A 24,162-nucleotide genomic window follows, 5' to 3' on the forward strand; every position below is an offset into this window, starting at 1 on the left:
CAATACAGAGATTCAGCAACTCCTCTTCATGCATGGCACTTTTGAGTGCTTGGGAAATGAAACAGCTTGATAGCGCTGAAGAATAACTGCCTGCCCTTGCTGCCCGGGGCTGAATATTATAGGACACAGTTTTCCACTTGCTTGACTGAGAAATCAGTTACAAGCTGGCCCACAAAGGTGCTGGCTGCCCCGGAGTCATTTTACGCTGTGAGGGGCATTGAGTGACTCTAAGCGAGAATTGTGGCTGTGTCTGGGGAGGATATCCTACCTTAAAAAGCTGTTGATCAATCTGATTGACTTTAGAGATGACTAGATGCTATGGGCACACTTTCGTACCTGGACATTGGCTAGGCCACTTTTGGAATACTGCATTGAATTCTGGTCTCCCTGCTATAGGAATGGTGTTGAGAAACTGGAAAGGGTTCAGAAAAGATTTACAAGGATGTCACCAAGGTTGGAGGGTTTGAGCCATAGAGAGAGGCTAATTAGGCTGGGGCCACTTTCCCTGGAGTGTCAGAGGCTGAGGGGTGACCTTATAGAAGTTTATAAAATAATGGGGGGCATGGTTAGGGTGAGTAGCCAAAGTCTTTTGCCCAAGGTAGGGGAGTTTAAAACTAGAGGACACGGGTTTAAGGTGAGAGGGGAAAGATCTAAAACGGACCTAAGGGGCAACTTTTTCATGCAGAGGGTGGTGGATGTATGGAATGAGTTGTCAGAAAAGTAAGGTACCTAGATAATCCGTAATCAGGAGCAGACAGAATCTGAAAAAACAGCCAGAGGAAGTGGTGGAGGCTGGTGTAGTTGCAACATTTAAAAGGCATCTGGATGGGTACATGAATAGGAAGGATTTAGAGGCATATGGGCATCATGCTGGCAAATGAGACTGGATTAATTAAAGATATTATTAAAGATATCTGGCGACATGGACAAGTTGGACCAAAAGATTTGATTCTGTGCTGTATATCTGTATGACTCTATGGTGGCTGAAGATTGAGACATTGGTAGTGGTACACTGATTGAGGAGACCGCTGGGTTGGATCTTTGAGACCTTTAAAGTTAATTTTCCTGTGGCCAATTTTCTTTGATAGCTTCCATTGATTGTGGTAGATTTGGCAAGGTATTGATCAATCCAGCTGTAATCAGTACATGCAATGGTGTGAGAAGTGTGTACATCTGTGCATTCCATTGCTTGATCAATGACTTAGAGGCATAGAGATGTACAGCATGGAAATAGACCCTTTGGTCCAACCCGTCCACGCCGACCAGATATCCCAACCCGATCTAGTCCCATTTGCCAGCACGCGGCCCATATCCCTCCAAACCCTTCCTATTCATACACCCATCCAAATGCCTTTTAAATGTTGCAATTGTACCAGCCTCCACCACTTCCTCTGGCAGCTCATTCTATACCCGTACCACCCTCTGTGTGAATAAGTTGCCCCTTAGTCTCTTTTATATCTTTCCCCTCTCATCCTAAACCTATGCCCTCTAGTTCTGGACTCCCCGACCCCAGAGGAAAGACTTTGTCTATTTATCCTATCCATGTCCCTCATAAATTTGTAAACCTCGATAGGGTCACCCCTCAGCCTCCGACTCTCCAGGGAAAACAGCCCCAGCTTGTTCAGCCTCTCCCTATAGCTCATATCCTCTAACCCTGGCAACATCCTTGTAAATCCTTTCTGAACCCTTTCAAGTTTCACAACATCTTTCCAATAGGAAGGAGACCAGAACTGCATGCAATATTCCAAAAGTGGCCTAACCAATGCCCTGTACAGCTGCAATATGACCTCCCAACTCCTGTACTCAATACTTTGACCAATAAAGGAAAGCATACCAAACACCGCCTTCACTATCCTATCTACCTGCGACTCCATTTTCAATGAGCTATGAACCTGCACTCCAAAGTCTCTTTGTTCAGCAACACTCCCTAGGACCTTACCATTAAGTGTATAAGTCCTGCTAAGATTTGATTTCCAAAATGCTGCACCTCACATTTATCTGAATCAAACTCCAAATGCTATTTCTCAGCCCATTGGCCCATCTGATCAAGATCCTGTTGTAATCTGAGGTAACACTCTTCACTGTCCACTACATCTCCAATTTTGGTGTCATCTGCAAACTTACAAACTGTACCTCTTATGCTCATATCCAAATCATTTTTGTAAATGACAAAAAGTAGAGGACCAAGCACCGATCCTTGTGGCACTCCACTGGTCACAGGCCTCCAGTCTGAAAAGCAGCCCTCCACCTCCACCCTCTGTCTTCTATCTTTGAGCCAGTTCTGTATCCAAATGGCTAGTTCTCCCTGTATTCCATGAGATCTAACCTTGCTAATCAGTCTCCCATGGGGAACCTTGTCAAAAGCCTTACTGAAGTCCATGTAGATCACATCTACTACTTTGCCCTCACCAATCCTCTTTGTTACTTCTTCAAAAAATTCAATCAAGTTTGTGAGACATGATTTCCCACACACAAAGCCATGCCAACTATCCCTAATCAGTCCTTACCTTTCTAAATACATGTACATCCTGTCCCTCAGGATTCCCTCCAACAACTTGCCCATCACCGACGTCAGGATCACTGGTCTATAGTTCCCTGGCTTGTCTTTACCACCCTTCGTAAACAGCGGCACCACGTTTGCCAACCTCCAGTTTTCCGGCACCTCACCTGTGACTATCAATGATACAAATATCTCAGCAAGAGGCCCAGCAATCACTTTTCTAGCTTCTCACAGAGTTCTCGGGTACACCTGATCAGGTCCTGGGGATTTATCCACCTTTACCCGTTTCAAGACGTCCAGCACTTCCTCGTCTGTAATCTGGACATTTTGCAAGATGTCACCATCTATTTCCCTACAGTGTATATCTTCCATATCCTTTTCCACAGTAAATACTGATGCAAAATACTCATTTAGTATCTCCTCCATTTTCTGTGGCTCCACACAAAGGCCGCCTTGCTGATCTTTGAGGGGCCCTAATCGCTCCCTAGTTACCCTTTTGTCCTTAATGTGTTTGTAAAAACCCTTTGGATTCTCCTTAATTCTATTTGCCAAAGCTACCTCATGTCCCCTTTTTGCCCTCCTGATTTCCCACTTCAAGCAGTTGCTAGCCTTTGAATTCAAATTAGAAACAGAAAGTGCTGGTTTGAAGTTCTGAAGAAGAATCATATTGGACTTGAAACGTTAACTCTGTTTCCATGTCCATGTACACTATCCGACTTGCTGAGTTTCTCCAGAACTTTGATTTCAGATCTCCAGTATCCACAGTACTTTGCTTTTCTTTACACTTTGGATGTTGATTGAGGACATGTGCTTGCCTGACTGATGAAACAGTGTTGGTTATGACAAAGTGATGTTCTAATTATGTCAGGAGTAGGACTGCACTGAAGTTAGCTTTCTCTGCTCCATTCTTGCCAATCACATCCTTTCAGAGATTTGCATCTTTCCTGACTCACATGTTGAAACCTTTGAGGAGAATCATTTGTTGCCTGCTGGGACTTGGTTTGGGGTTTACTCATGGTCAGTGTAGAATCTCCCTTTAGCTTTATCTGTTGACTTAGCTATGGAACATATACACTGATGATTCCTCATTGGGGTGAACTGAACAGTCAGAAGGCACTCGCTTATCCAAAGGGGGAAGATGTCAGATGAATTAGTGTTTGATGTTGAAGCTCACCTGTGGAGGCCACTCCTCCTCGCAAAGACTCTTCCAGAAGGGGCGCACTGTCAGCCTTGCTCATTCGCTTGGTCTTCTGCTGCATGTCATGAGCCAGTAAGGCTAACAATGTTGATATGAAGACTTCTGAGTTTCATAGTAATGTGCAGTGCTCAGGTTTGTCAGTATTACAATTGTCCATTACATGCTCACTGCACATCAGCTACCACACAGCAGAACAGTGCCTGAGTCCAATCATAGGAGGGTTGAGATGGTTTTAAATTAGACTTTGCTGTGCAATATTATCGTGGTCTGTGCATGATCATATGCAAGTAACTAGATAATCGGTACTGCATTCAGGAGCAGATAGAAGCTGAAGAACCAGTCAAACAAGTAATCGTGCTGTGGCATGGCAGAACAGTAAAGTTTTTCAATCATAAGCAATGATGGGGGAAGGGCAGAACACTGATTCAAAGTATAAGATCAGCAAGACAGAAATTAGGCCATAGGCCTGGAGATTATCTCTGCTAAATTTAATCTAAAACTAAATCAGTCCAACCTCAGTCATTTGACATCAGAATGCAGATGACACTTGTGTTGGCACTCACCCAGAAGCTGAGCTCCTGACCATTGTGGACTTCTCCAAATCCTATGTGAAAATGGGCCTTTCACTAACCATCCAGAAACTAAACAACCAGCTCCTCAGCAAATCATTGACCTATCAAAGAAGATCACCACTGAGATAATGGATTATATGTTCCACAACTTGTGAGTCTCCTTTTGGCAAAAGCATGATGTGGGGGTGCTGGTGTGTTGGATGGGGGTGGGGGTAGACAAAGTTTAAAAAACACATAATGACAGGTTTACTGTGCTGTACTCACTTTCGGAGCACTGCTCATTCATCAGGCTGGTGTTGTGTGATTTTTAACTTTGACAAAGGCAGACATAAATGTTGAAATGCATTATTGTCTCCACTGTGGCCAAACAAAGACAAGAATGTTTAAGGACTAGAATCTCACACTGAAGGATGAAGTTATGCTTTTCTGGGCAGCAATGATCTCTATGTGCTTTGGTGACTTGAACAATCTACAGCAGATACCACAAAGTACAGGAGAAGTGCCACCAGTGGTGCATTCTAGAGATCCACTAAATCCAGTGGTAGGTCAAACAATCCTCTCCTAAGTCAACATGCCCAGCACTGGTCTCCACTGGGAGGGGTATGTGAGTCGTATGTGTGACACCAACTCATTACTTTGAACTCAGTAGCTGAAGCAGACTCCAGGAGGACAATGGAAAGACTTTTGGCATTGTCCTCAAAGTTTACTTATCAGACATTTCTGCCAATTCATGGCAGACCCTGGCCTGTGACTGACCAAAATAAAGAAGGTTCATTCAGGAAGACACCAAACAGATTTGAGAGATTTGTCAGGAACACACAGATATTGTCAAAATACCAGAGAGCACAGATAAAGCTCCAAATACCCAAGTTACTTCACCTTTAAGCATGTTGTAGAGACTGCAGTTCGTGTATTGGACTTTTCGGCCATATCTAATCTTGCTAAACCAGAGCAGAAGAAAGTAATTTCTGATCACAAGGGTCTGCCCAAAATTTGAGGAGCTGAACTTAAAAAAAAATAATGCCACCATTTATCTGTTCACGGGACATTAATAAAATTTTCTCTGACTATATTGTCATTGAGCAGTGGATATTGGACACATTGCCTTAACCTGATTTCCTATTTAAAGTGAATGACTATAGTGGACTAGGGAAAAGTAAAGAAATAAAAATGTAAGGCAAAGTGATTTTTTTTTGCAGAAGTCAGCTTTATGAAGGGATATGTGCTTGTTGTTACAGTAATACACCTCAGCTCCTCAAATGATAAATTACAGTGAAACATCCTTTATCCATCATAATGGAAAGGATCCCATAAGGATTGTTGACATTTTGTTTTACCTGCCTGATGCAGTCATAGTCTAGCAATGAGTATTAAGCCAATAATGATATTGGAAGATGCAGGAAATAGAGGAGATGAAGTGAAAATGTCATAAGGTATTTGTGCGATAAAGCAAACTCTTGCAGAAAACATGGATCAATTAAAATCCTGGCAAAGAATACAGATGACAGATAATCGAAATTTCACTAAAGGGGTTCCAAGGTATGGCGATCCTGCCAAATCTTCTTCATTCGAGTTGAGTGTGTCTAAGGATTTTCTTGGAACTTGGAAAAAGAGAAGTTTTATTTGAATTAGATATGAACAATACTTCTCAAGTTTTACTTTCCAAGAAGTAATATGATCAATGCTTACTGCTCTTCCAATGTTAAGGTGCCTCTTTCAAATTTAAAGGAATCATTGGTCCCAGCTTGTCAGACATAGAGCATGTCATGACAAATCTATGTGCCGACAAACATCAAAACACAGGAACTGCATTTTAGCTGCACTTTTTGGAAACCTGTTCAAATTCATTTCAAATGTTTTTCATGTTTTTAATGTCGGAAGAAGTGACTGTTTTATTGACCCCTTGATCGATGTTGGAACTGCTGCATCTGACACTGATTAGGCAGCAAAATATCCACTGAATATGTTTAAACGGCTCTGACCTCTAATCTATAATACAAATGAACAGCAGAGGAATCCAAACATGAAACAGACAGCCTAATAACAACTGTTAGGGAATGATATCTGCCATCCTTACACTTCTGGCCTACCTATGTCTCCAGGCGTGGTTGACTCTTAACTACCCTCTGGGCAATAAGTACTGGCCTCGTCACCAATGCTCACCTCCCACACATGAACAGTGAAAGAAATTCAGATTGCGGAATTTTTGTGCCACAAATTGGAAATACAAATTGAGAGTGAGGTCAGCGATCTTGATCTGGGGTCTTGGTGATCAGTGGAACCAACATAAAACTTTAAAGCTAAAGAAAAGTATAGAATTAGAATACAAAAAGAGGAACAGTGTGGAATCATCTCTTTCTGATAAATGGCAAAGCAAGTCATGGAAAGGATTTGTCACAATCAGGAGACAATGAGGGGTAGGGGCTGGTCATTGCAAGGGGCCCTCTGAGCTTGCTTCCAACTCCCACTGACCCCTCTCCCTGTGAGTTATATTCCATGATCTCTTCACACCCCACCCCAAAGGCAACTTTTGTGCCTCCTGCTCATGCTCCCAGTTGCTGTTGGCCTCATACTGACCGACTGTTTTAGGCAGAGTTCGACAGTAGTCCTGGGAAGCAAAAGGCAAAGTAAGAATGTAGTTTTTTTAAAAAATCCAGAAGCTGTTTATTATGTGCTACAGTGACGATCTACAGCTTTGGTTGTTCTATTCCTTGACATCAAACCAAATTAAATCTCATCAGGAATATAATCTCTTAAAACTGGAAACATTTCAAACATCAACCTGCTTGAGGTAATAGAACAGGAAATTTTTTAGTGTCTGATTTTTAGTCTCAGAAATGTGTCAACCTTCTGTCCAGATATTGACACACTGCTGTCTATCCATTTGTTCTAAATTCCAATTGAGCCAGCGACTCAAAATGAAAGCAGTACTATCTTTGCAGAAAACATTTTTATTAGCATTTCCCAGCAAAACAAAACTGTGCTGGACAACAACAAATGCAGAAAAATCCAAAAATTTGATGGTGTCCCGACTCTTTATGATCCAAAGGACTGTAATTTTAAAGCCTATGCAAGAGAGTAGTGGTTGATAAAGTGTGGCACTGGAGAAAGTGCAACAGGTCAGGCAGTATCTAAGGAGCAAGAGAGTCCAAATTTCGGGCTTAACCCTTCATCAGGACTGGGGAGGGGGAAGGAGGTTGAGAAGTAAATCGGGTAGGTGGGGCTGGGGGAAAGACAGTTGAGATAGTGATAGGTTAGTGAAAGTAGGAGGTGATTGAGGTAGGTTGGTGGGAAGTGTTAAGCAGATAGGTGAGAAGGAAAATGGACAGGCCGGTCAGGCTAAGAGGGTGGAGCCAAGTCAGAGGGTTGGTTCTGGGGCAAGATGGAGGGGAGGTTTGGAAATTGGTGAATTCAATGTTAATGCCACATGGTTGTAAGCTCCCAAGGTGGAAGATGAGGTGTTCCTCCTCCAGTTTGTTGGTGGCCTTGTTTATGTGGTGGAGGAGCCCCAGAATAGGCATGTCATGGTGGGGGAGTTGAAATAGGGTGGAGTGGACCTATCTCTGTCCCAACCATCTTACCCACAGCCCCAGCCTCCCTCCACCCATTTATTTCTCAGCCCCTGCCCCCTCTCCAGTCCAATGGTTCAGCATGAAGCATCAACTCTCTTGCTCCTCAGATGTTGCCTGACATGCTGTGCTTTTTCCAGCGCCATACTTTATCGACTCTGACATCTCCAGCATCTGCTGTCCTCAGTATCTCCTCAGAGAGTAGTGGTCACAATTGTCCTGTTGGCAGCCAATTTTAAAGATGCATTGACCACTTCAAATACATTGGACATTTATTTTCATTTCTGACTCCTTTAATGAAAACCTGATAGTTCCAGCTTATGTACACTATAATAGGTCAGACGCTTCCTGTATATTGGGCAGCAAGGTGGCTCAGTGGTGAGCACTGCTGCCTCTCAGTGCCAGGGACCTGGATTTGATTCCAGCCTCGGGCACCTGTTTGTGTGAAGTTTGCACATTCTCTCCGTGTCTGCATGGGTTTCCTCCGGGTCCTCTGGTCTCCTTCCACAATCCAAAGATGTGCAGGTCGGGTGAATTGACCATGCTAAATTGCCAATAGTGTTAGGCACATTCGTCAAGGGTAAATATAGGGTTGGGAAATGGAACTGGGTGGGTTACTCTTCAGGGGGTCACTGTGGGCTTGTTGGGCCGAAAAGCCTGTTTCTATACTGAAGGCAATCGAATCTATGTAATATCTTGAAACTTTATTGAGATAGTATTGTTAGGTTATCCGGTTTACAAAGAAAGGTCACAGAACAAGTGAGCAAAACAGATTGTCACTTTTTTCACAGACATGGGAAAAGCAAGTCCTTTCTATTTATCCGTACGTGTCAGCAATCATGACTGTGAATAGCAACAATCAGATTCTTTCCTGTTACAATGAAGTTATTGTTTGGAGATGAAAGTTACAAGGAATCAGTTTGGTGAAACTTGAATCGTTGTTTCCTTTTCTAACCTTGGACTGAACAACATGAAACCTGTCAAAAAGCTCAAAAATGCTGAGCTTTAAGGAATAAACTAAATGATCTTTGGATATGACCCTGTCAACCAGAATCTGAGGTGCATTTATAATACAGCAGTAAAAGGCTACAATTGAAATTTGCAGACATTATGCAAATGTAACATACATTCCACAGAAAACGAACTTAAACATATCACAAGCTAATACAAATCCTTAGAGACAGACAAAATCTCTTTTCTGTTAGAGTGGATCTTTAAGATTTTCACTGAAGCAGAAACCATTCTCATTGTGAAATCTGATCATGTTTGTGGAAAATTCTTAACTTGTGCATACATGAATAAGAAATTGATTCATTTCATGTTTATATCTGCAAGATAAAATTGATTTTGCCCTTTTTGGATCATGCTTTTTATTCATCGACTTTTTATTCTAATTATTTCATCAGCATTTGAGGTGAGGAATGCAGATGACTCATAAATACTCGTAAATGAAACTGAAGAGTGCAGCAAACATCTAGCACATAGAATCAATGAGCTGAGATTTTATGGTTTCATGCTGATGAATTAGAAGACGTGTAATTCAGCATTTGACCTTCTTGTTACCTAGTTATCCACCCTCAATTCTGAGATTTAATGATAAATTAGGGGAGTGCCAGGCCACCTGTCTTCAGTCTATGGAACCCCTGAAGTGACTCATTCAGTCACCACCAGCATCTTAGTGCAGATTGTGGTGGTGGTCGGTCGGTCCATGCCGTGTGGGATGTCCAGCTGTTTTTCTTGCCTAACTGGTGTTTGACAAAGTAGCAGAGTTCTTTACTTTGGGGACCCATCCACCAGAAGTCAAAGTGGTGGAGAGCTGCTATTGTCGGAGAGAAGCATGGGAACTCAGTTGAGAGGATTAAAGACATCAAGTTGGGATGCAGTGGGGATCACAGTCGTGAAGTAGACAGCAACTCAGTATGTACAACGGAGTGAAATGTTAGAGATGGGGCAGACGTCATCGAGTGCCAGTGGCATCCTGGCTTTAATGGTGGGGGAGAATCAAAGAACTGCTATATCTGGAATGTTTATGAAATGAATCCGAGGCTGTGATAGGAGGATCAGTAATGTGGGGAAATGACGATTTACATAGACAAGTTGGTAAGGACTTAGGAAAGTTTAAAGCTGTTGAAGATGATGAGGAGCTACCAAGAAGGGGACGTGTACATAATAGTAAGCTGAGTGGACATTCGTTGCTTGAGGAATGACTACTGTTTCCTTTCATTGTATTGTAAATAACAAGTAAGCAATGTAATTGAGAATGGCTGCCACTGCACCCAGAGTATTTTGTTGTGTGAAGGAGTGAGCTTCAATTGTGAATGATGTTGCCCTTCAAAGAACAAACAGTATCACGGTCCCTTGCCCACTAGCAAGAATCTCATGTTGCCCTTGAACACTCAGCTGAAAAATGGGCCTCTTTGCTCTTGACCTTTCTCCTTACTGCCAATCTCACGTGATTTCTATATTATTGCAAGACAATTCTGCCTGTGATGTCTGAATAAACCATTATTATTAAATGTTTAAAATCTCTATGTTGCAGATTGCCTGTTCAAAGTATGTCCTATGAACCGCTACTCAGCGCAAAAACAATACTGGAAAGCAAAACAAGCAAAGCAGGACAAAGATAAAATTGCAGACATTGCATTGTTACAGAAGCTTCAGGTAAGGCATCCATTCCTTATGATTTTTCTAATTTTTCAGCATCCTTTTTCAGAATAGATATTTTTTAAGAATGTTGATATTGTATAAGATTCCAAAATTCTGGGTTTGAATTTTTGCAATTTAAATAGTTGTTGTGGTTCTGTTTGCCGAGCTGGGAGTTTTTCTTGCAAACGTTTTGTCCCCTTTCTAGGTGACATCTTCAGTGCTTGGGAGCCTCCTGTGAAGCGCTTCACAGGAGGCTCCCAAGTACTGAAGATATCACCTAGAAAGGGGATGAAATGTTTGCAAGAAAACCTCCCAGCTCGGCGAACAGAACCCCAACAATGAGCACCCAAGCTACAAATCTTCTCACAAACTTTGAATTTAAATAGTGTATAGACTTGGTGTTTGTTTCCAGACATCTTCTAGAACTATTATCACCAGCATGCAAAGTCCTTGTCCGCTAGATCTCCAGATCTCCATTGGCAAAATGGATTACTAATTACTCTCTGTCCAACATGTCAGTGGCAGTTGACAGGAAATGGGCATGGCAGCTGCAAATTGCAAGCGCTTGACTGAGTGTCCAGCTCGGCTTTATAGGTTGTGCCAACACCAAGAATCCTGACAGCAGTGTGTGCAGACGACTCAGTACTTGAGTCGATGGCATGATCCAATCATTTGAGAGCATTCTTTGTATTTGCCATTCAAACGCCTCATAGGCAAAGGTTCTACCATGCCCACCTTGTTCATAATAGGTGAATACACCCAAGTATGATGTGATTAATTGAATCCTGCTTGATAGTTTGCTGAATTTTAGATAATATGGTGATCTGTCAGAATTTCTGCAGTGTAGTCAGCACCTTTGCTGAAAAGCCAATCGAATATATACCAATCTTTTAAAGGCAAAGTTGAACTGACCTTACTCAGGTCTTCTTAACTGTTGTCCTTTCCAGCTTCAGGTCAAGGCACAATCTCTTTTAATTTTAGAATAGTAATACATTTCTTTGAAATGTGGAAATATGTATGAAACCTAGAAATCCTGTCAAGAAACTTCTGTTTGATGTCTGTTGGTCTCTTGTTTCATTGTCATTTGATAGATTTCTGAGAAAAACCTCATTCCTATTTGCTTGTTACTATGCTGGGTTATTCTAGAATGAAGTCATTTCATGAAGTTGTTTTCATACACTTGGCCCTTTTCAGATTCTGATGATCTAATGGATTCATGCTGCTAGGTTAATACTGATGATCCAATGGATTCATGCTGCTAGGTTAATACTGATCTGGAACTCAAACCTTCAAACTCTTGTGCATTGGCCAATGATACTGAGGGTGATAGTGGGGGAAATGCAATTTGCTTCACTGTAGCTGGGATACTGATTAGAAATGTCATTGTATGTCTTGTTTCTGATCATTATTCATTGATCCAAGCTAGAATATTCCAAGTTATATTCCAGGTCAGCAGTGATCTGTTCTATGGTAGAATTTTGTCCAGTACATCTTTCTAAAACCAGCCCCACCATCTTGACCAAATCTGACTAGCTTCCCAGAAGGAGAAAACAGTTTAACTGAAATGATTGAAAGTTGCCAATTGGTATGTGAGATGATTGGAAACAGGGTCATTCCAGTTGCTGAGCATTTAATGATTCTATTCGTAGGAATCAGTGATCAAATTTTGTAACTAGTCAGCACCTGCAAGTTGGAAATAGTTATTTTCCTGACCAATATTCTTGGATGCATCTCATCTAGCTCTTGTGTCTTGTCAACCTTAAAGACAGACAACCTTTCAATTATCTCCTTATCAGATTCACACTATTCAGAACTACCTCCTGTTTCACCATGATCTATGTCGCATTTTCTGATTTAGTAAGTACAAATGCAAAATATTAATTTACTTTTATGGCGCAGCTGTAATCCCTGGCTACAACTGTAACTACCCTTTGTAGATGATCATCAGTATCACTCCTCCTCTCTTTTTTATAATTTAAAGGTCTGTACAAGACTCTTGATTCCACTTTATGTTAGCTGCCGGTCTCTTCTCATATCCACTCTTTAAGTCTCTGATTTGTTTTTTCAAGTCACCTCTGACCAATATTTGGACTGGTTCCCAATTCTCTAACCTACCTGAGATGTGTCATAAGCATTCATATTTTGTTTCATTTTAATCCCTAACTACTTCATTGTTCATGAATGGTTTGCTATAACTCTTTGAAAGGACTGTACCCTGATTGTACTTTATTTAACTTCCTTGCTATCTTTCTTGAAAAATTAAAGAACCATATTTAAAGGTGACAGATAAGTTATAGTTTCTCTGTTAATCTTTGATCACTGTTTATCTTGCTTATATCCATTCTGATCCCACGGAAGTTGACTTTTCCTAAACGGATTATTTTTATTCGGGATTGCTTCTTCTCCTTTTCCATAGTCAGTGTAAACCTTGAGATACAATGATCACTGTCTCCTAAGTGCTCCCCTGTTGACATTTGATCCCTTTGGCCCACCTCATTCTATGAACCAGGTTGCCTTTCTAGTTGGAAATAAGCTGCTATAGAAAATCACGCTTTAGGAACTTCTGCCCATCTTTGTCTTTATACTACTGCTATTACAGTCAATCTTCAGATTATTGAAGTTTGTAATTAGAACTGTTCCATAATTCTTGCATTTTTGTGCAATTTCCTTGCAAATCTGTTGCTCAACATTTTTTCCCACTAGCTATTAGCCCAAACTCGACACTCAGTAATGCAGTAATGTAGCTGCATCCTTTTTTTGTTCCTAAGCTCTAGCCAATTAGTTTCTGTCATTGATTCTCCGGGACATCTTCTCCCTCTATTCCTGCCATATTCTCCTTAGTTAACACTGTCACCTCTAATCCTTTCTTGAACACTCTGAATCCAGGAAATCTTAATACCTAGGCCTGCCCTTCTTTAAGCCAGATCTCTACTCTTGTCACAACATCATATTCCCATGGAAACTTTCATTTTCAATTTCCAGACAATTCCCATGGAGACTGCTGCGTCTATGATTCCATGGATTTCAATATGTAACTGGACTCTGTGCTGCTGCAATGATTTTCTGGCCATCACAGGACCATGATCTGATGATCCTCAACTCCACTTTCCTGCTCTTTCCTCCTAAAACTTGGTTCCCTTACTAATTAAAAATCGGTCGATCTCAGCTCTGAATAAGCTTAATTTCCCAGCCTCTACAGCCCACTGTGATGAAGAATCCCACTGATTCACTATCCTTTGAGAGAAGAAATTCATCGTAACCTCTAATTTAAATGGGTGACCCCTTATTCTGAGACTATGTTCTCTGGTTCCCAAATGCTCCCACAAGGGGAAACCTCCATTCTGTTAGGTTCACTAAGAATCTTAGATTTCAGTAAGATTACTCCTCATTATTTTAAACACCAATGAGTAAAGGCCTATGATCTCTCCTCATCTGACAGTCCCCAGACCTCGACTCAGCTTAGTAAACCTTCTCTAGGATGCCTTCAGTGCAAGTTTATCTCTCCTTGGATAAAGGGCCCAAATGTTTCCACTAAATTTCAACTGTGGTCTGATTAGTGCCTTGTTTTGTAATAGCAAGACCTCCTACATGTAACTCTATCCCCTTCGAAAGAAAGGCCAACGTTTCACTTGCCTTCCCAATCGCTTGCTGAACCTGGATTCTAGATTTTGTGATTCATGCATGAGGACACCTAGATCCCTCTGTTCTGTAGATTTCTCTTGTCTTTCTCCATTAAAATAGTATTCAGCTCCTCTCTATAATCTGTCTAAATTCTGCCATCCAATTGTTGGTAGGTGCTTAGCTTGAAGGAAAACTAATTGGTGGGGGTCAAAAGCCCACAGGCAATGTTTTCTTTGTGGAATGGAGCAAGGCCATAGTTGTGGAAACTTGTACTAACTTGACAAAGTTTGCAGTTTGTGAAAAGCTGGAGTTGTGCTAATGAGTCAGTGCTGAAGTGCACTTTCCAAGAGTCCAAAGGATTGTAGCCCTAGGAAAAGAATGTGGACTAACAGAAAATGAGTTGATGTTGAGGCAGCCTATTTCAGAACGGCTTTGTAGAGAATTTCAGGACCAGGTTGTTCAAAGTGAAGAATCATAATTTTGAAGTTTTAATAACGTTTGCTGACCCATAGTGTCATTAATATTGGGGGTGATGGTGAGGGGAATTGCTGAGAAATCTATGGGATCTGATTGTTTGCATTTGCTGTTTGATTTATTCCATGGAATGTACTAATAACATTTATTATGTGTTTGCCTTGGGTGATGTTTGAAATGTTAGAATATATTTCATAGAGTCATACAGCACAGAAACAAACCTTTCAGTCCAACTGTCCATGCTGAGCATAATCCTAAACTAAACTAGTCCTACCCGCCTGTTCTTAGCCCATATCCTCCAAATCTTTCCTATTCATGTATCTATCCAAATGTATTTTAAACCTTATGATTGTACCCACATCCACCACTTCCTCAGGAAGTTCATTCCATATGCACACCACCCTCTGTGTAAAACAATTGCCCCAATGTCTTTTTTAAATCTCTCTCCTTAAAAATGTGAGAAATCCTAAGAAAAAGGCAACTACCATTAAATCTATCTAATTATCTTACAAACTTATATTAGGTCACCTCTCAACCTTCTATGCTCCAGTGAAAAAGGTCCCAGCCTATTCAGCCTTTCTTTAAAAGTCATCCTGATAAATCTCTTCTGAACCCTTTCTAGCAAAATGATACCCTTCCTATAAATGGGTGACCAGAACTGCACCCAGTACTTCATAAGAGGCCTCACCACTGTCCTGTATAACCTCAACATGACTTTCCAACTGCTATCTCAAAGGACTGAGCAATGATGGCAAGCATGTCAAATGCCTTTTTAACCACCCTGTCAATATATGATGATGCAAACTTCAAAGAATTATGTACCTTTACCCCTAGGGTCCTCTGTTCCACAGCTCTACTCGAGCCCTATCATTAATTGTATAACCCCCATCTTTGTTTCTTGTATCAAAGTGAAATATCTTGCATTGATCCAGATTGAGCTCCATCTACCATTTTTCAGACCATTGACCTATTTGATCAAGGTCCCTTTGTAATCGTAGAAAATCTTCTTCACTATCTACTGTGCCACCAATTTTTGTTTCATCCATAAACATACTAACCATCTATCTTTGCACAATCTAAATTTTGTTTTGTCAATAAGCATTTTGTGTTTGCTTGAGTAAGCTGTTTATGAAATAAACTAGTTATTATTTGTTGAAGAAAGAAAACTGGTTAAACAGTTTCTACTACTCAATCAGATGCAGTCTAAAACCTGTATAATTGCCCATATCACTGCTCTGATTAAATATCAAATTAGTTCAGTGGAGAAGTGGAATAGGAAAGAGTAGATGTACCCCTCCAAAATTTATTTTACCAAAAGGAAATGACCTGTTGACCTTTATTACGGTTGGTGGGGAGGATGGAGATTGAATTGCAAGATTAAAGAATGCTTCCTATGTTATGGGGCTTTGAATACCAAATTGAATATTGCATGAACTTTTAGTCTCCATATTTATAGAAGGCTAGTCTTGCACTGAGGGCATTACTGCAAACTTTATATTGGTCCATTGGATGAGAGAGTTGTCCAGTGATGAGAGGCTGAATAAATTGGATCTGCATTCTTTGGAATAATGAGGGGGATCTCGTTGAAACATTCAAGGTTATGGAGGTGCTGTGACACAATGGATGCTGAAATGTTGTTTATTTGGCAGGAGAATCTGGAACAAGAGACCACCAGTCCTAGGATAAGGGGCTGATCATTTTGCACTGATTTGAGGAGTAATTCCATCGTTTATCATCAAAAGTGTAGTACTTTAGGTGATTACAAGCCTTTGGGGGAAAAAAATCTATTAAACTGTTTAAAATAAATGCTGCTTCACATCATCATGATTCAGCAAAACTTCATTAGGGTGATTGATTGTGGAGTCTGTCTAACCAGTGCCTGTTGTCTGTCAAATATGACAACTGTAAATACCTGAGGGGGTTTTATTCTTGTGTACCTCTCTGGTGACTGGACAAAAGGAGCCATGCTGAGATCACCCTAAAAGTGCAGGTGAGATGTAGCTGGAAGTCCAAAACACCGATTGACTATGATTTCAACAACATTGGTTAATTATTCATTAACAGGATAAGAGCATTGCAGACTAGGCCAGCATTTAGTGCCCATCCCTAATTGCCGAGGGGGTAAGAGTCAATCACATTGCTGTGGGTCAGGAGTCATGTGTAGGCCCGACTAGATAAGGATGATAGTTTCAGATGTATTTTTCCTGACAATTGATAATGGAATTATGATCATCATTGGACTCCAATTCAAAATCCATCATCTGCTGTGTAGATTCAAACTAAGATCCCCGGATCATTATCCTGGTCTCCGGATTAACAGTCCAGCAGTTGGCCTTCCCCTTCCCATGAAAAAGATGCATTAAGTTATTTTACACCTTCCTAATAGTTGAGGAAGGCCATGGAAGATGTATAGATTAGTTTGTGTATGTAACTTTCATGACAAAGAATAATTACTCTTCCAAATGATCAAAAAATAATTTTTGGAACAATCGTTGATGAGGTGGTCCTGTATCTCTCCAGGTATTGGAAATGACCTTTTATGCCACCTTACTTCCCTCATTGGTGTCCAATTCATGCTGATGTGATAGAAAGCCTCTGTTTTCTCTTTTTTTCTTTCAGAAAGAAGGATTGTACTTTCTATTTTTTGCAGTTGCCCTGCATGCAGGTGCTTATTGTTGAAATCTTGGCATTTACTACAGAACTCCCCAAATCTATTAAGGCATCTGAAGTGGATGTCTAAAATACTGACTGACTACATGAAGTATTCCAAGGGACTATTTATCAACTCTTGAGTTTTGAAGCAAGATTAAAACTATTTGGTGGTATTATAAGGTGTATCCCCAGGTCAGCAAACAATCAGACAGGAATATTGCAATGACTAAACATTGTAGATTAATATAGAATAAACGAATCATGGCAGCTTCCTGAGTACTGACTAATAAACATTAACGTGTAAACTTAGTTACTTTGCATTGCACACTATCTGCTTGGGTGCATTTAATAGCACTTGTATGGGTGTGTGGTGGTGATAAATCATGTCTGCCACTGCTTGGTTAACAAAGCCAGAGAGTTATCCACAGTTCCCCTCAATCAACATTACAAAAAACAAGCCATTTTGTCATTGTCACAATGGTATTTGGGTGGGTTTGCTGTTCGTGTGCAAATTGGCTGCCACATTTCCTACTTTCCAACAGCGACTGCACTTCATTGCTTCCAAAGTACCTTAAGATTGATTTCCTTCCTTCCTTCCTCCTTTAAGATTACATAATGACATAAATATTCACTTTAAGTTGGAACAACAATTTGGCACCTGGAAAAAAGAGCCTTCAAAAACTGCTGTGCTGTTTACTGGATGAAAGATCTGCAGGTTTAAAACATTTGTAAAAAGCTGTTCCTTCCATTGTATTCTCCTAACTCTGGTGGTGCTGGCTATGGCGATTCCAGTGCTCCAATGTAGCAGCAATTGTTTTTTTCAGATATAAGAGCAGCAACTAAGGAAAATGACAAGTGTCTGATAAACCAAGCTCACCAGATACCATTCACCTGTGACAGGGCAGATTTGGGATTTGCATCCTCAGTGGTGGGCAGGTTTTGCCGAGGAAGTTACTGACCACGTTTTTTGAGGAGACGTTTCAGCAGAACATATCACTTTTTCATTTTGTTAACAGTTCATCTCATTATTGAGAATTTCAAAAGTTATTCTTCAATGTGATGAATGTGCTTACTCATGAGATATTTGATGGTGGTGCTGAAGTTACCTTGTTCAACAGTGCTAGTAATTGAACAGAAAACATCCTGTATTATTGCAACTGCTGCACTGTCCCTGTTTTCCCAGGCCTGAGACTGAGAAGAGCTGCTGTCACATTGAGGGGAAAAGTGAGGGCGAGAGGACCAAAATTGAAAATGACATTCCTTTTCACTTTCGTAGTTGTTTCAACACGAGATTATAGGAATATATTTTGTAAATTAATAAGTACAGATACTTTTCGATATATCAAAGTTTTAAAATCCATGTTTTATTTCTCAGTCCACTTTTCTTTTCTTGGATCTATATCAAATGATAGAATTGAATTAAATAGATTCTTCACTACCAGACCTTTGATATAATGGAATCTCAATTATTTACCATGCTTAACTAATGGCTAGAAATTTCAGAGTCCTGATGATGCTGTTGGGTATTTCTAATTTAAAAGCGTAATTTGTACAGGCTAATGCCCACATAGCGTGGGATTTATGTCAGATGTAGTTCTTTGTTTATAATTCTCATTACCTGGTACAATTTTCACAGGGCAAAGTTTTTAGTTTTGAAAGACATCATGTGTTGGCACAGTCTTGATGTGTCAAAGGGCCTGTGCTGCACTGTTCTTTGTTCTTTAACAAAATCTTGTGTGAGACAATCTGATTTTTTTCCATTATATTTAATTCTAATTTCTTCGTAGACTTCAGAATGTTTGAAAAAAAGTTGCTTTGTACCTTCATTCAGTCCTTTACATTCCAGTGTCTCAGCAGGTAGAAATTTGGGAAAAGATTACACCAATGCAAAGCATAAATGTAGAAGTAAAGTTTTACTTGCAAACGTGAAACTTCTACAGTACATATCTGTGTTGTGGTGAGGTATTATCGTGTTGTGTGTACTGTACCTACTTCTGAGCCATAAGCTGTTAGTTCAAGCCCTGAATATAGGCCTCAAGATATGATGCCTCATCCAGCAAGCACATTGTATTACAGACCTCTCTGCAGTCCCTGGATCAGGGTGCTTAAATGGCCCTTTAGTAGTTATTAACTGACTACAGAGTCATCGATTCAGAGATATACAGCACGGAAACATACCCTTCACTTCCAACTCATCCATGCAGACCAAATATCCCAACCTAATCTAGTCCCACTTGCCAGCACCCAGCTCACAGCCCTCCAAACCCTTCCTATTCATACACCCCTCCAGATGTCTTTTAAATGTTGCAATTGTAACCAGCCTTCACCATTTCCTCTGGCAGCTCATTCCATACATACACCACCCTCTGTGTGAAAATGTTGCCCCTTAGGTCTCTTCTATATCTTTCCCCTCTCACCCTAAACCTATGCTGTCTAGTTCTGGACTCCCCCATCCCAGGGAAAATACCTTGTCTATTTACCCTATCCATGCCCTTAATGATTTTATAAACTTCTAAAAGGTCATCCCTCAGCCTCCGATGCTCCAAGGAAAACAGCCCCAGCCAATTCAACCTCTCTTTAGCTCAAATCCTCCAACCCTGGCAACATCCTTGTAAATCTTTTCTGAGCCCTTCAAGTTTCACAAATCCTTTTGATAGGAAGGAGACCAGAATTGCACGCAATATTCCAAAAGTGGCCGAACCAACGTCCTGTACAGCTGCAACATGACCTTCCAACTCCTATACTCAATATCTGACCAATAAAGGAAAGCATACCAAATGCGTTCTTCACTATCCTATCTGACTGTGACTCTACTGTCAAGGAGCTATGATCCTGCACTCCAAGGTTTCTTTATTCAGCAATTCTCCATAGGACCTTAGCATTAAGTGTATAAGTCCTGCTAAGGTTTGCTTTTCCAAATGCAGCACTCGAATTTATCTAAACTAAATTCCATCTGCTACTTCTCAGCCCATTGGCCCATCTGATCAAGATCTCATTGTAATCTGAGGTAACCTCCTTCGCTGTGCACTACACCTCCAATGTAGGTGTCATCTACAAACTTACTAACTCTACCTCCTATGTTCCCATCTAACCCATTTATATAAATAATGAAAAGTAGTGGACTCAGCACTGATCCTTGTGGCACTCCACTGGTCACAGGCCTCCAGTCCTTACTACCTTCAATAGTGGTACCACGTTAGCCGACCTGCAGTCTTCTGGCACCTCACCTGTGACTATTGATTATAAAAATATCTCGGCAAGGGACCCAGCAATCACTTTCCTAGCTTCCAACGAAGTTCTAGGGTACACCTGATCAGGAGCTGGGAATTTATGCATTTCAAGACATCCAGCACTTACTTCTCTGTAATATGGACATTTTTCAAGAAGTCACCATCTATTTCCCTACATTCCGTATCTTCCATATCCTTCTCCACAGTAAACACTGATGCAAAATACTCATTTAGTATCTCCCCCATCTTCTTCGGCTCCACACAGAGGCTGCCTTGCTGATCTTTGAGGGGTCCATTCTCTCCCTAGTTACCCTTTTGTCCTTAATGTATTTGTAAAAACTCTTTTTACCAAAGATATCTCGTCCCATTTTGCCCTCCTGATTGCCCTTATACTCTTCTAAGGATTCACTTGATCTATCCTGTCTATACCTGTCATATGCTTCCTTTTTTTTCTTCACCAAACCCTCAATTTCTTCAGTCATCCAGCATTCCCTATACCTACCTACCAGCCTTTCCTTTCACCCTAATGGGAATACACTTTCTCTGGATTCTCGTTATCTAATTTCTGAAGTCTTCCCATTTTTCAGCTGTCCCTATACCTGTGAACATCTGCCCCTAATCAGCTTTTGAAGGTTCTTTCCTAATACCCTCAAAATTAGCCTTCCTCCAATTTAGAAATTCAACTTTTAGATCTGGTCTATCCTTTTGTATCAGTATTTTAAAACTAATAGAATTATGGTCACAGGCCCCAAAGTGCTCCCCACTGACACCTCAGTCACCTGCCCTGCCTTATTTCCCAAGAGTAGGTCAAGTTTTGCACCTCCTCTAGTAGGTACATCCACATACTGAATCAGAAAAAAATCTTGTACACACTTAACAAATTCCTCTCCATCTAAACCCTTAACACTATGTCAGTCCCAGTCTGTTTGGAAAGTTAAAAGCTCCTACCATAAGCACTCTATTATTCTTATAGAAAACTGAAATCTCCTTACAAAATTGTTTCTCAATTTTCCGCCGAGTATTAAGGGGTCTATAAAAGAATCCCAATTAGGTGATCATCCCTTATTTCTCAATTTCACTCAAATAACTTCCCTGGATGTATTTCCGGGAATATCTTCCCTAAATTCAGCTGTAATGCTATCCCTTATCAAAAATGCCACTCCCCATCCTCTCTTGCCTCCCTTTCTATCCTTCCTATAGCAGTTGTATCCTGGAACATTAAGCTGCTAGTCCTGTCCATCTCAGAGCCATGTTTCTATAATTGCTATGATATCCCAATGCCATGTTGCTAACCATGCTCTGAGTTCATTTGCCTTCCCTGTTAGGCCTCTTGCATTGAAATAAACGCAGTTTAATTTATCAGTCCTACCTTGTTTTCTGCTTTGTCCCTACCCGGCCTGACTGTTTGACTCGTTTCTTTTCTCAACCATTCCAGTTCCAGATTGATCTCATTCCTCCCTATTTCCCTGAGTCCCACACCCCCACCTTACTAGTTTAAATTCTCCCAAGCAGTTCTAGCAAATCTCTCTGCCAATCCATCCTTCCTGAACAGGTGACTTCTACCCCTGAGATTCCAACGATCCAAAAATATGAATCCCTCTCCCGTATACCAGTTCCTCAGCCTCCCATTCATCTGCTCTGTCTTCCTATTGCTACCCTCACTAGCTCGTAGCACTGGAAGTAATCCAAATATTACTACCCTCATGGATCTCCTTTTTAAATTCTTGCCTAACTTTCTATATTCTCCCTCCAGAATCTCATCCTTTCCCCTTCCTATGCCATTGATTCTAATGTGTACAATGACTTCCTGCTGGTCCCTCTGCCCTTTGAGAACATTCTGCACCGTCTCTGAGACATCCTTGATCCTGGCACCAGGGAGGCAACACACCATTCTGATTTTTCTCTGCTGGCCACAGAAACGTCAGTCTGTGCCTCTGACTAGGAAGTCACTGAAGTGTTTTGCGTGAAGGTAGGGCTGGAAGGTCATCCATGGGCCCTTCTTCCTGGATCTTAGTTAAGCAGAGGTGAGAAAGCATCAGGTCGTAGCAAGAACCCACCTTATTTTACAGGCCTCCCATCTCCTTCCTCATTTACAGGCTGGACGAAGGTCTCCTAAGTGTTAATAGTCAAGGAAGGCACACACTCGCACATGTACACATGCACACCTCGCACTCCGTGGGAGTTGCCAGAACAGCGACTGTGGATCCAATTGGTCTAAACAGTGTGGTGCTGGTAAAGCACAGCCAAATAGGCAGCATCCAAGGACTCTGATCTGCCATGTGTTTTGATTCTAATCACCAACATCTGCAGTCCTCACCTTCTCCTGGACCTGATTTAGTGCCAACAGCACTGTTTTTTTAGTCCTGTTCTAGCTGGACTGGAGTCAGGGCCTGCCTCCTTGCCTTACCTGTGGTGTCAATTGCTCTGCTGTAGATTACATGTTCCCTCAGCCAGATAACTGAAGAAGCATCCATGTTGACTAAGGCATATGAAAGTTTGCAGGTTGCAGTTTGATTCTTTTCAATGATTTCAGAGTCAACCACAGATTTCCTTCCCTAAACCTCATTACCAACTCAGATGGGCTTTTCCAAGAATCAAGTATTTTCATGTTCACAATTAATGAGACTGACATTTCCTTCCAGCTTTATTAATTCATTGAATTTAAATACCATTCTTTGCTGGAATTCCCTAGCAGCATTATGGTGGTCCTTCCACCACTTGGACACCAATAACTCAAGAAAGAGGCTCACCATCATTTTCTTAAGGACAATCAGGAGTAGGTGACAGTCTCAATCATTTCTTAGTTTGATGATTCATAATAGTTGGTCCATTGCAATAATTTATTTTAGATATATTTAGATTAATAAATAATAGTTCTTCTCCTGTGATACTGTGTTTAGAATAGCCACAAATCCGGCTCATAATTGATCTGAGAACGGAAAAATATTGGCTGGGCTTTATTATCCAGAAATAGAAAAACCATTTGTGAGGTGATTGAAGCACTTAATATGGTAAGGTTGGAAATTTAACACTTATGCTTACCTCTGACTGTAAGAACAGTGTATCAAGCTTGTTTAGTTTGTTCAAGGAATGGCAAATAATCAACAAATGAGAAACTGCATGCTTATGGTTTGCATCTGTTCTAACTGGTAGTACTGAGGCAGTAATATCAGTGGCAGCTTTTCTGTTTACCGCTGTAAACCTTACAGGAATAATGATATAGTTTCATGAAAATGAAGTTGTCAGTTTCTGGCAATGGTTTTGAAATATTTTTGATTTTAGTTTCTGAAGTTATTATGAACTGATGAAGGTCATTTAATTGGGTGGTGGACTCAGCTTTACTAAAGGAGGTTGGTCTTGCTTTAGTGGGTTATTTGGCAAGTCAAGTTTCCTTTCACTTTACCTCAGTTGTTTTCCTATCTAAGAATCTTTGTTCATCAAACAGAGAGCTTTCTGATTTTTGTAATGAATTTTGTATACATGACATATTCTGAGACAGCTTTGTAATACTGTTTTTGGGACACAGATTATATTACTGCATTGCTGTTTATGAAAAGTCACAAGTAATTTGCAAAGATGCACCTTTAACCATAGTTGAAGAATGTCCATGTGTCTGCTATAATCAGCTGGGCAAATCCAATCCCTTTTGCCAACTGGGTTCAAATGAAACAATCTAATGAAAATTGTGCATGGTATAATT

General features: G+C 40.7%; 1 protein-coding gene across 2 annotated transcripts in view; it reads left to right on the forward strand.

Moving 5' to 3' along the window:
- The window catches only part of itpr3 (inositol 1,4,5-trisphosphate receptor, type 3), a 280,397-nt gene that overhangs the window by 58,622 nt on the left and 197,613 nt on the right, over positions 1-24,162 (forward strand). For both annotated transcript variants that reach the window (XM_060845471.1, XM_060845473.1), the window contains exon 3: positions 10,379-10,500. In XM_060845471.1, coding sequence (XP_060701454.1) covers positions 10,379-10,500 — 122 coding nt within the window. The remainder of the gene's footprint in view (positions 1-10,378; positions 10,501-24,162) is intronic.

The sequence above is a fragment of the Hemiscyllium ocellatum genome, chromosome 26 (assembly GCF_020745735.1).
Source record: "Hemiscyllium ocellatum isolate sHemOce1 chromosome 26, sHemOce1.pat.X.cur, whole genome shotgun sequence".
NCBI classification, from domain to species: Eukaryota; Metazoa; Chordata; class Chondrichthyes; order Orectolobiformes; family Hemiscylliidae; genus Hemiscyllium; species Hemiscyllium ocellatum.